Below are 13803 nucleotides of genomic sequence, written 5' to 3' on the forward strand. Positions count from 1 at the left end.
TTTGAACCTCCGTTAAAGTTAAAGATTTTTTAATGAGCGCCTGAAAAGTAGTAACAAAAGGCCAAGGGATCTTAAGTAAAGTAGCTCTCGTAAACCTGTTTACGAAAATGTCTCTTTTTAAATTCAAAATGTGTTAAAAACGTACCAGAGAAGCAAAAATAATAACGACAAAAAAATGAATGCTTCTTGACAACAGCGCGTGCTGATAACAAACTGAATGTGCTTTTGTCTCTCCATCAGGCAGAAATTAGATTAATTACGTCAATAAAACTCCTCGGGAACCTCAGTTGTTCCGACGAAAGAATAATATTCTGAGAACAAGGCCAGATGAGCCAGCTATACGGGCTCAGAAGCTGCTGTATTAGTCGTCTGCGAGGTATTGATGAAGAATTCCTCCGATGTTGTCAGTGAACACGCCAAGAGTGGCTGTGAAAAGTCAGGAAACTATATTTTTTAAATCCAACATGTTGCTTGTCTGTTCCGGCACATATGGTATCGTGAATCATTCATTTCATTTCATTTTTACGCGTTTATGGAGGAAGGAGGGATCTGTAGAATAAGTATACAGTTAAAAGGCGTCACTCGTCTTCAATGAATTCTTCCTGGTCTTTAATTGGTTGTTTAAGAGACTTTTATAACGAAAATAAACTGCACTGGTCTTGACAGTGCTCACAAACAGAGTGAAAAAAGAGGGGGCTGAATTTTCACATGTACAGCCCCTCCCGCCGAATCCTGCTCCAAACCTTTCTAATTTCGACATGTGTATCGACGCTCAGATTAATAAGGCGATAGAAAGTATGAGCCGGCCGGGTCGAATGTAGCCTGTAATTCAATAATACAGAACATAAAAATCCATTAGTAACGGACCGCGCGCCGGAGAGTTCAATTAAATTTTATTTACCGTTTGACTTGTACTAAATTTAGAAGTCGATAATTGCCAAAACTAAGAAATATAAACCCCTCGTCAAAGCGATCGATCTAACAGTTACGTTGCTCTAGAGAAAGGTTACACATTGATTAGTATCCGCTGTTTTTCACCATGAATAAGCTGTCAAAATCTTTGGGTTTTCTGTGCCTCATGGCTACAGTTTTATTGCAGACATTTTTTCAGGATAGTGAAGCTGTCATACCTGTTCCACCATGCCCAGGGAGATCGCCTTCTTGTCCTACACATAAGCCCTTTTCACTGAGCCGGGAAAAGAAGGTAACTCAAGCATTAACATTCGTTTAAACACTTCAAATTAGCAAAGCGTGAGCTGAACATTTTTAATTTCTTTACGAAAAAAAAAAAAATTTGAGCACATGTTTTTCTGGTACCAGCCGGAGCTGAATAGAATTATAATCTTCAGTTAGGACAAAAGTAAAAGGACTAGATCATCTTGGTCCTGGTGATATACCTCAGTCAACTTTCTTTCTTATTTTCCGCCTTAAAGAATAATCCTAGTTCTCAAAACTCATTCAGAGTAGGGATTAAGGTTTGGATCTGTTTGGTTTAAAAACTGACTGCGATGTCCCTTAACCTGTTACCGCTAGAGGTGATCAATCGGAAATTAGGATTTTCTTGCAATTCTCCTAAACTCTTCAGTGAACAGGTACTGAATAGAAAGAAACAAGAATATTATCCACTAAGTTTCTCTATAGGACATCACACCTCAATCTCAGTGATGGCTGACTGAGAAATGCTTGAATAATAGTTGTTTCTCAAGTTTTCCTTTAAAATTTTTGCGCGGGAAATCGGCGCAATGGGCCAAAATTGATTCCTTAGCGCATGCTCGATGTTTTACCACTGTAGCTGTATTGTGGTCTCGTAAAAAAAAAATTGCCCTCAGGGGCTATGAAAACGGGTGAAATGCATCAGTTAGGAGAATAGGCTTTTCAAGTACAATATGGGCGCTAGCTGGCGTCGCGCGTCAAATTTGAACGTACAAAGACAAAAAGAAATGAAGTTTTTAATTTTTGATCGGTCACTTCTGTCATTTGAAATAGCACGTTTCATTTCAAATATTACTCTTTCAGGCAGTTGAACATCAAAGACGCATTTGTGAGGCCGCACGTACTTTAAACTGCGAGAGTGAAGAACCTCAGTGAAAACAGCAGGAAGATGACGGACGCCATTAAGGAACACCTGTTTAGTTGGAAGTTTTGTTTAATTATAAACCCTCTGTCGCTTAAAATAAAGTGAAAATCTTAGTTTAAACAGCTTGCCGTCTGAACTGTTTTTTACAAATTTTAGAAACCGCACAAGTTCTGAAAATTTCATCCATTTAGCTTCAGTAAAATACCTCCTTCGCCAGCGAAAATATTTGAAAGTGATCCTAAATCTAGAGGACAGAAAATGTTCTCTGTCCAAGTTAACAAAAGAAACTTACATTTTCGTTTCAACCCATTAAATTAAAGCTCGAGATCGTAGGACTGCGCGTAAAATTCGAGATTTCCAACTATTTACAATGTGTGTGCATCATTAACAGCACAATCCTAACAATAATTAATTCAAGGAGTGGCAGTTTTAGAGTCTGGGACCGAGCAGTTACTCAGGGATCTTCATGGTTCGTCTCCTTCCAGTTCCACTGTACCCACCTGAAAATAAATGAACAAGTCCAATCAATCAATCAATCAGTCAATCAATCAATTAGTGATAAAATAAATTAGAAAAAAATGCTGCCTTATATCAATCAATATATAAATTAATTCCATGCGAATTAAACGAAATTAACATATTTTATTTTGGGTAAACTGGGGTCCTTCTGCGCAAATGACGTGATTAATTCCCGATCCAAACTAAAAGCCTATATTTTGTCACAGATTATTTACATGGGCTCAAAACTGTTTCGTACATCATTAGACCAAGTGAAAGAAAATGTTTGAGACAAGTTAAAATGGGGAAACCAGTGAGTATTGAGGATTGAAATGGAAAGAAAGCCCAAGAGAACCTAAATATAGTAGGTTTTATTTGTAGAACCTCTTCAGAAGAGGATACCACGAATGAAGCCCGGGAAAACGCTCATGAATGAATCGGGAAATTTGCAGTTTTTATGGACCGACACGAAGTGGAGGTCCATAAATATGCAAAGAACAAGAACGAAGCTAATACCCAGCTATCTTCAATGAACAAGCCTGGTCAATAACGGATTTACTGTTACAGAAAAAAAATTCACTTTATTAAGAATCAAGAATGACTTGTTTACAACGAGAGCCAGGAAAGAAAGCCAACTGAGTTTGTAGCACAATAAAGCCACTAGAATCGTCTATATTTTCTTTGTTTTGACTGTCCTCTAGCGATTTTTTCTTCTCCATACAAGAATTGCAAAGTTAGTACTGATTCAAGTTTGTTTTTGCCCGGGATCAAAGCGGGCAATCCCAAGGAGGCAAGATGGGCCCATCATGCCCGCTCGAGTGTCCAATCAGAACACAGGATTCGCTTCATATCGCCCGCGGGCGCTTCCAGCGATATACTAACAGAACTTACTATCCCACTACACCTAGACGAGTACAAATAAAGCCTTAGACGAGTACAAATATCACGCGGTATTTGTACTCGTCTATTGTAGTACCGGTTAAACAAGTTTTCTCGCATCGCGCAAGGGAAGAATTGGATTGTAGTTACGAAAAAAAAAAAAAAAAAAAATGGCGGACAATTTGAATCATAGTTCCGACGACGGAGTCAGAGTGGCTGGTAAATATAGATCCAAGTTCATTAGATGAATCGAACGAAGAAAAACAGCTTGAAGGCCAGAAAATTTCTTCATTTAATGAAGAAAATAGAAACAGCAGCACAACAACGCGCCAATTCCGTTCCGCCTCGCATACTTCTGTCACGCACTCCCCGTAAATATACATCCGCGAAATTCGCCCTCACTGCAATAACAGTTTGGCGTGTTGGATAATAAATAACTTATTAGACGTTTTGTTGTGTAGCATCGCTGAGTATTTTTACTTGTTATTTGTATTTTGACTCGCCCTACAGGCTCGTCAAAATACGGCACAACTCGTAAAAATACTCAGCGATACTACACAACAAAACGTCTAATAAGATATATTCATTATTCAACTACACTCCGCTGAGTACAAATAACGCCCGAGATGAGTGCAAATATCACGCGGTATTTGTATCCAGAGAACGGGATAGACAGGTTTTCTCGCATCGCGCGAGCGACGAATTGGACTGAAGTTTCAAAACTAATGGCGGACAATTCAAATTAATTTCTTGACGACGAAGAGTCGGAATGGCTGGCGAATATTGATCTAAGTTTATTTAATAAAACAAACGAAGAAAATCAGTTAGACGACAATGAAATTTCGTCATTTATTGAAGAAAATAGTAAGAGCAACATAACGCGCCAATTCGTTCGCTTGGCATACTTCTGTCACGCACTCCCTATGTGGCGTGTTGGATAAAAAATACCTTATTTGACGTTTTGGTGGGTTGTATCGCTGAGTGTTTTTCCTCGTTATTTGTATTTTGACTCGCCCTACGGCACAACTCTTAAAAATACTCAGCGATACTACACAACAAAACGTCTAATAAGATCTATGTACTGGAAGAGGCAAAACCGATGCAATACAACTGCAATACATGAACTATCTTACCAGTCTCTGACAAGTGGCAGATATTGTGCCAGATATAGTTCTACCAGACGTGCTGGATCAGCGATCCACACTTCATTCAAACAGTTCACCATGGCAATAACAATAAGGTGAGCGCATCGTTCTGTTTTCATGGTCGTTGGAGGAAGTACTAGATCCCTATGAGTCTATTAAGTGGAGCAAAATTGAAATTTTAGCTTGCAACAGCGCGAGACAGACTTTCTTTAGAATAAAGAAAACAAGGAGGATTTTATGTCATTGCGCAAGGCTGTGCCCGAAGGAAAATTGAATGGAGCCCAATGCTCTGAAACTGTGAAATCCAGGGTGCCCGGCATATGCTTTGTGTGAAAAAAAGTAAAATTCATGAGTCGCCCAAGAGGAAAAGTAAAACGCCAGGGGCCACCGGGCGCTGCTAGACCACAGCCTTGTCGCGACTTCGTTTCCAAGAGCGTTTTTCGAATCAATGACGAAATACCAAAGCCAAAGTAAACAAAACGGCCAATCAGAGGTGAACTATGAGAGTAGTTCCTTCTTTTCGCCAAAGCCCGTCGCGCATGAGAAAAAAATAGGCAGTTAAGGCTGCATATGGCTACTGCTGCCGCATCCCACATCTTTATGAGTCAGGATTGTTCCACAAAGGAAAGATGATTCAAGAATGTAGTGACTAATTGACACTTAAAAACCAATGGTAACAAATAATCATATTAATATGATACTAGTGACAGTAATAATAATAATAATAATAATAATAATAATAATAATATAAATATTAATGATAATAATAATAATTAAAACAAGTTTAAAAAGTCTCTGGCTGAGAGAAAAGTCTTGAATCTCTTCGGTATTAACAACTGTTCTACAGAGTAGCAGAATTCATCTTATGTCTGCATTATTTTGCTTCAGCTTCATTCAGCAGAACAGCAAATAAATTGACGATACATGATCGACCTCCTTAATAATAAAAATAATAATAATAATGATAATTATAATAGTATTAAAAAATAATAATAACAATAGGTGAACAATAATGATCTCTTCTGGGGCTAGCTCAAGGACCTCTCTGTTCCTCTATCTATTATCTATTCTCTAGGCTCCAATAATGATTAAACTAGGCTTCTATTAATTTTAACTTTGATTTTGCTAGTTTATTATAAATCATTTTCTTATTTCATTGCAATTCCATTTTTTTGAGACTTGTTTCATACAACAAGGCACTCCACGTTGTGGATTATTCCACCATTCCACCGTTGAATAGGGTCACTGTAAACTCAATGTGTCGTATTTCGGACCTTGCTCGCTTCACAAATTTTGCGGCTCTTTTGAGTATTTGTCGCTGATTGAAATGGTAAAGTGTTCCCTTTTCGAATAGGAAAATTTTCTTCAAATTTTCTACGATGTGCAGATCAAACCATTTAGATATTTCTGAGAGGAAAAGTCTTTTATTCAATTTCGTGCCGGAGACGCACCTGTGAAATTATTTTGAAATGATTATCATCTTCTGTGTTGTCAGAGCAGGAATTGAAAAAATTATACCTCCGGATTTACTGGGCATAATTCGCTGATCCGAACGTTTAAATAATCTCTTTTCCCTTTAAGTTCGCTCGATGCTCCGATCACACCTTTTCAGACATTTCTGCGAGGTAAAGCTTTGTTTTTTCAAGCGCCATCCTGAAATAATTGTGAGATGCTTATCTTTGTATAAAGTAGTCCGAAACAAAGAATACGTAGCATCAGGAAACTGTACGATAACATACTAATTCCGAGTAACATTCGAAGCGATCCGAAGAAATCGTCAGCAAGCGTTGAGCGACCGAAGATGTCCCGAAACAGACAAACCCAAGAGTGAGGAATATCGAGTAGAACTCGGCAGACTTCGCTTTAGGGCGAGGAGGTCGCTCGTATTCTATCGTTACACTAACTCAACAGGACAACGTTATGGTTTCACCTCGATAGGAGGCTGCAGCTATAAATATGAAGGCTAGCGCGCCTCATGATACTGTCAGAGGGAGGCGCACGAAAAGTGGGAGCCTCCCGCGACGCGCAAGCCATCGAAAAGGAGACCGGGACTGCTCTAATCTGAAGCAGAGCCGAGGAACAAAATTTAACACGTGCGCTCAAAATCTGCTTCATAACAACTCGCATATAGCTGGCAGTTTGCTTAAGTTTTGCTTTGAGTTCTCAGAATACCCGGTCACTCATTTACATGTCATTAAATAAGAATAACGTCTATTGTGTTATACCTTTTTCTTCAAAGCCTCCCGACATATGTAAATGTGTGCACGGGTATTCTGAAGTTGCTCCCTCAGTGGTTCTTGTGGTCCCATTCCTCAGCTCTGCTTCAGACTTTTCCTTTTTCCTTCTTCGGTGGCTTGCACGTTGTGCGAGGCGCCCACTTTTCGTGCGCCTCCCTCCGAAAGCTCCATTAGGCGCGCTAGCCACGGCAAACTTACTCTTCCCTTGGTTTCGTTAGTTACATCTTCCTCGCGCAATACTTTATAACAAATAACCTCATCAAAGTTGGATTTCATCAACATACCTTCAGGTTCTCTCGATATGCATTTCGGAAGAGGTTTGTATACGTTACGCCAGGGCATACCATTGTAACACCGACATTCTTATCATAGACTTCCATACGTAAAGTGTTGAAATAACCCTGTGTAAATAATAAATTGTCTGTTTCCTATCTTATTTAAGAATGTTGGTTCTATTTGTGTGGTTCTTGATTAAGCTTGTTCGATCAAGATGGCTGGATATTGGCCGAATGTTTTGCGTTTTTAGAGCAAGTCGAGGTCTATAAAAAAGCAGAAAAAGAACGATGCTAATATCCAGCCATCTTAACCGTACAAGCTTGGTCAATAAAGGATTTATTATGATGGAAAAACATTTCGCTTTTAAAAGAATCAATTTGGAGAGCTGCGAAACATAGCCAACTGTGTGTGTGGCCCAATAAACCCACAAGGCTCGATTATGTTCCCTTTGTTTTGATTGTCTTCTGCCGCTTGCGACTTCATCACCTACATTACATACATACATACATACGTTAATTGACCACTCCCTCATAGGGCTTTTCAGGGCCATTCTTACAACACTGTAATCAAACTCCCCTTGTGCACTCATTTGATAACCCGATTTTGAAATCACGCTTATGATTTCCAGCCACTCAGTTCAGTTACCATCATAGCATCATCAATTACACAAAAAGTGCAATGTTATTTCAAGTCAATTACCTGAAGTGCATGTTTGGAAGCTGAATACGCAGCCACAAAAGGTGCTGGTGCTGCAGAATTAATCAATGAATTGACATTGTGTTTGGTGTAAATTGTTTTACCCAAATAGTAGAGGAAAAATATTTTATCACTGTGTGAATGCCTTATATTTTATAAAAGTCATGCAAAATATAAGGAAATTTCAAAATGTAAACACCTGTCCACATCCAACTGTACAAATTGGGAAGACAGTATTGGTAAAATATTTATGATATCTCTTCAGAATATCTGATGGGTTTTTGACACCATTTCTAATGCCCCAGAATGGCTTCAAAAATCTGTCACACAAATCAAAAACAAACTGAGACAAAAATGGACCTAAAACTCTAAGTCAGAGCAATTTGCAAATTAATTTTAAGCTTCAACATCCCCCCTGGGGCAGTTTGACACCAGAGGGGTGGGGAATTTGAAGTGTGAAGCCCATCCAGTGTTTTATCTTTTACTATGGAGGTGTTTGTTAAGGTTAAGAGTTTACGTTATTTTTTGGAAAAAAAAAAAAAGGGTCTACAAGAAAGTCAGGGTCACTAATCTCGCCTTTTACAAAAACTTGGCCATCAAATCTGGCACTTGTCAGGCATTTCATATAATTTTGGCTGGAGGGGGGGGGGGACCAGGGGATTTGAACATACCAGTTTTTTCAAGTTCAAATACCTAGCTGAGGCTGGGGGATGGGGGATGTTGCAAAGCCTTGAATTGATCACTGCTTAAGAGGTGACTATACAACCATGTGTCAGACAAACTTGCATGTGCAGTGCTCTTTGTTTGATAGGGGGGGGGGGGTGGGTTGGCCATATAGTACCAAATGTTTGTTATTATTTCTGTAGGAGCACAAATCACACATTTCTATATTGCTCAAGTAAGTGATTCTTAAAAAAAATCCTTCAGCTGTCAAGTTGTCAGACAAGAAAAGGGTAGATCGTAAAATGATGTCATGTCATGTTTGAAGAAAGGATTTAAAGCCTTTCAGTTTTAAGTTCATGTTTTAATACTGAACTTTCAGTACTGTTTTTTTTTTTTCTAATTTTCCCTCCCCCCCCCCCCCCCCCTCCATCCCCTCTTGAGTGAGATATCACTTAACTTACCACATTTCCCAGAGGCACTACTTATTACAACAATTTGACCATTCCTGTTTTGAACCATGTGAGGCAGAACAGCTTTGGTAAAAGAAATTGTCCCCAGTACATTTGTGTTCAGGACTGGAAAGACCACATCAAAATCACTATCCATTGATAAACCCATCTGTAAAACTCCTGCATTGTTCACCAAAAAATCAATCTGCAGTTTTAACAGAATGTAACAGAATGTATCTGAATGCCATACTGATTAGCCAAGTAACAAACATTATAACTCAATTACAGAACATAATGATGCATAATGGCAAAGAGCTATATAACTGGTGTATATAGCTATTATAACAGTTGGTGCGAGTTCTTTGATAAAAAAAAAACTTGTATATATAATATATACATCTTATTAACCAAGCGCGAGGGCCGTACTGGGAGAATATCGGCCTGAGGTCTTGACAGTAAGGACCTCGCTGCGCTCGGTCCGTACAAAAAAGACTGAGGGCCAATATTCTTCCAGTACGGTCCCGAGCAAGCTTGGTTAATAAGAGATTTATTATAATATGACTGAAGTTCAAAGGGACACAAGTGTGGTATCATCAGGTCCATTCGGGACAGTGCCCGGTCCAATACTGAGAGAATATTGACCGGCAATAGAGTATTTTGATTGGTTGATTTTAGTTATTGGCCCTCTGACTGCCCGAGTCATGTAATAAATATTATATATAATATATATTATATATTATATATACATGTTTTTTTCATCAAAGAACTCACACCAACACAAAATGAACAATGCAATTCAATTCCTGCCAAATCATTAAATTTTGTTTAGAGTAGTTCTTGTTATCATTATTCCATTGTTTTTACTTCATAAATATTTTTAGCACATTCTTACATATTCAGTCACATTTTAGCATTCGCCACCTTTTTAGCCATTTCAACTTTTACTACATATTTATGCTAATTTAGACAACTTTCACCCACTTGAAAAGGACCTCTAGGAAGTCAAAACATCTTGCTTTTTTATTGCTAATTTTTAGCTTGAAATCAATCTTTAAGAAATTACTTATAAAATAGATAGTGATGATATACCAGGATTTTTCCTTTTACTAAAAAAACATATCTTTATCATATGCAGTGAAGATACTATTTTTATTTATCAGGGGTGAGGATATTGATATTGGCCAATCATGGTTACTAACATGATTGGCCAATTACAAGAGAGCTTCCTGCTAAGGCGAACAGTCAGTTCTTTTGAAATTTGACTTTTTGGAACAGAAAATATATGTATTATTGTCTATATTTCTCCTTTTAACTTTGTATCCGAGTTTCATAACATTTTTGTGACAGACATTTTGTGATAGGTGACCACTTTAATTACACTACTTTGTTGTTTCAAAAATTGATAAAAAAAGTTTGTTTTATGTGGAAATTTCATCAGTATCTATAAAATAAACAGAATATTTCATAGCCACTTGGGGATACAAATTTTATCTTCTTGTGTTCAAATTACAGCTCACGAATGAACAAAGCAAACAAGTGAGAGATACTTACAGCACTCGAAGATTAAAATCATATCCCCACGCCGCCATGTAATATCATCTGTTTAACACCCTAACATTTGTATGTATATTCTCCATACGGTTGTCTATATATTTCCTAAGGTGCTGATAAGGAGAATCTCTTACTCAATCAAAGGCTTCTTTAGTTAGTGATCATTTTATATATTCTCCTGACTTTAATGTATGATTCAGGGGGGAATATTGTAAGGAGAACTTAATCTTTAAGGGTCAAAGGGTCAACAAAGGGTGGGTAACCTGTGGTGAGCTAGCATCCCTTTCAGAGGAGAAGTGGCAATATAGTGTGGACCCTTCAAGGCTCATAAGACTTATGAGAGGGGCATAGGAGAAGCCATTTGGTTTGAGCTCATGATGTAAGGATGGCAAGCCAAATATTTCCCATCTACCATACATGTATGACAACCACTTTCCTTTCCTTTTTCTGCCTTTCTTCTTTTAGCATCAATCTCCTCAGGTCACACAGCCTCTCCCAGCCCTAAACTTCTGTGACCAATTGATACCCTCATACAGGGATCGGTTTTCAAAATGTTTGTCTAGTGTGCAACTCAGACCATGGAGGTCCTACTATGATAGATATTTTTATCTTATATTAATGGCCATTTGGTTACCGTGTCTACACACCAATATAGTACCAGAAGCATTGATAATAATACAAATGCCTTGATTATTAAGTACCTAAAAATTACCTTGCCAAACTTGTGAAGAGCTTTGGCGACGCAGTCTTCATGACAGGAAAAGTTTGTAATATCCAGTGGTAAGACAAGAAAATCGTCCTCAGATGTCAATGGAAAAATCTTTTTTGCCAAGCCTGTACAGCAAGAAAAAAAAGAGCTGTGTTAACGCATAAAATATGCAGTTTATCCCCGAATAATAGCACCATACTGAAGTGGCAACATCCCAATAATGATGGGACAGATTCCAATGTCCGTGTTCATAGACTACATCTTGCAGTCTTCACAAAGGCTGCCCATTTCTATTTCAACACCTGCTTAGGTGCATCTGAACCCCAATTGCCAAAATAACGTCTTTGTATTGATCACTGTAACTTGCAAATAAAGATCGCTAAGTTTACCGAAAAAAAAAAAAAAAAAACACCTAAAAGTAACACTTACTCAGGCACTGATTTTTCACTCTGTCTAATTCGTCTTTTCTCCTCGCTGATAGCACCAGTTTAGAGCCCAATTCAGTTAGCTTCTGGGCTAAATGTTCACCTATTCCACTCGATGCACCAGTGATCCAAATCACTTTACCTCGCAATCTTTTATCCGGTGGTTTTGCAAATCTTTCGTAGAAATGCAGTATTGAATCACAATCAGCAAAGTAAATCCTCAAAGTATGCAAAACGACAAATAAAACGACACATATCTCGAACAAACCCAGCACCTCCATGGCTGGCGCTGCTACGGCTACCGGAAGTAAAATTGTCCAGAAACGAGTCATTACGCATGTCAGTGGTTCCCAGCCAGCCGTAGCGGGAAATCCTTCTACGCGAGTGGGAAGGTTTCGGCGTAGTCTGGAGCGGAACTCTGCGAGAACATTTTGCGTGGATGTACTGTGCACTGGAAAAGGTCTGTCAATCGAGTAAGTGATATTGTCACGAAAAACAAAGAAGAACATAAGATTTTTCGCTACATTGGACATACCATACAGGAACTTACGAATCAAACTGTGGTCAAGTTGGCTTTCGACGTCCTTTGTGGTAAAAAGAATGTAGCAGAGGCGAAAGATCTGCTACCTTCAGATATAGCTGCAGCTTCTAATCAGCAAACCAATTTTCATTGGTCTCGGTCAGCGCACTGGGTGAGGTGGTGGTCAAGAGAAAGAATTTTAAAAATGTTTTGTAAGGCCTACACTTTACGAGATAACGAAGAGTGGGACGCGACACCCAATACCAGCAATGCCGTGGAGTCGCTAAATCGTCAGTCAATTGGTGAAGGATGTAGCAACATTGCGGCGCTCATGAAGAATATTTACATGGAAGACAGGTTACATGCAGTCAAAATTGTTGCAAGTGAACAAAATATTAATATAAGTTATGAGAATAGCAGCCAAAACGAGAAAGGAAAAAAAAGGCAAAAAGAGGAAGCGTTCTCGACTAAGTTTGAGACGAACAAACAGTTCGCTACATGAAAACGAAGCCCAAGTGGAACAAACTCCTCCCGATAAGCGAGCGAAATTAGACAAACGATCATCAAAACGGAAGTTACCTGAAGGAGAAAGGATGATTGGAACACGTGTGGAAGTAGAGTACGAAGAAAATGTTGAAGGAGTCGTTAAGTATCTTGGTTGGATAAAGGGAACAGTTATGGATTACGATAAAGTGAACGGGTATCTCGTTCAATTTCCGGATGATGTGGACTGGATAAAATCTCTAAACAGCAAAGACGTGAGGATAATCAAGTAGGCATTCGTGCAAAAGAACTGAAAATTGAATCAAATTAAGAAAAATCAATACAAGGATTCAGCTAACATTGTCGCCAACGTTAAAATACTATAGGTAGAAAATTGAATTCACTTTGAAGGATGTAGTTTGGCTACAAGACGCTAAATTAATAATTTATTTCGGGGGTTACCATGCACTCTGCGGCATGAAACAGATTGCACAATCGTAACGTCACAAAGAAATCATCAAGTGACAAGAACTAGGTGGCAAGGTAGCCAAATCCGTCTATCACAGAATGTGATAAATGATATGCTAATTGTTCTAGTTGAGCTCAATATATTCAGACAAACCGTTCTGATGAACACTAACACAATGGACCTGAGATCGCAGGGTTCAAAAAACAACCAAGGACATTGATAAAATTAATTAACGTTCGATTTTGTAACATCTCAGAAAACTAGGAGTAAAGAACAAAGGATATACCTTGTAATGAAGTACCAGAAAAGTATTTTACATTTTACTGTATTTCACTGTGGTGTTTTAACTCTACTGAAAGAATAGTTATGGTTCGGCATGCTTAATAAAGCTGTTAACGGCTGTTTTGTAGGTCTTTGTATTCGATTAGAATTAGAAGCATCAAGTTCAACATCTCCGTTTGAGAAAACACAGTAACCACGGGATTCACTTGATTTCTTTTCTTCAGGGATGTGCGGTGCTTCTTGGTCAGTGCGGGTTCGAGTCCTGGCCGGGAACATTGTGATGTGTTCTTGGGCAAGACACTACACTCTCACGGTGCCACTCGCCACCCGGGTCATAGTAACTACTAACTTTACCCAGGTGTATAAATGGGTACCGCGGATGCTGTGAGTGAGTACTTCGCCGTTAGTGAAATTTTATTAACTGCGAAATATTCCCTCTACACC

The 13803-nt window shown here is 38.6% G+C and overlaps 1 protein-coding gene and 1 long non-coding RNA gene across 3 annotated transcripts; one reads left to right on the forward strand and one right to left on the reverse strand.

Moving 5' to 3' along the window:
- The first annotated feature begins 292 nt into the window (after positions 1-292).
- LOC148728958 (uncharacterized) lies at positions 293-2197 on the forward strand. The gene is made up of 2 exons (XR_015988816.1): positions 293-1204; positions 2017-2197. It is a non-coding gene; the product is annotated as an uncharacterized LOC148728958 (long non-coding RNA).
- Positions 2129-11896, reverse strand: LOC148728959 (dehydrogenase/reductase SDR family member 7-like). Of its 2 annotated transcripts, XM_088725349.1 has the most exons (7): positions 11610-11896; positions 11184-11305; positions 8933-9125; positions 7812-7861; positions 7121-7237; positions 4588-4751; positions 2129-2577 (listed from the first exon to the last, which is right to left on the reverse strand). In XM_088725349.1, exons 1-7 carry the CDS (start codon positions 11884-11886, stop codon positions 2532-2534), a joined length of 969 nt encoding a protein of 322 aa, XP_088581475.1. In that variant the 5' UTR covers positions 11887-11896; the 3' UTR covers positions 2129-2531. The 2 variants fall into 2 exon arrangements, with proteins under 2 accessions (XP_088581475.1, XP_088581476.1); XM_088725350.1 differs by lacking the exon at positions 4588-4751.
- Positions 11897-13803: the final 1907 nt, after the last annotated feature.

Source organism: Stylophora pistillata, chromosome 6, assembly GCF_964205215.1.
Source record: "Stylophora pistillata chromosome 6, jaStyPist1.2, whole genome shotgun sequence".
Taxonomy (NCBI): Eukaryota; Metazoa; Cnidaria; class Anthozoa; order Scleractinia; family Pocilloporidae; genus Stylophora; species Stylophora pistillata.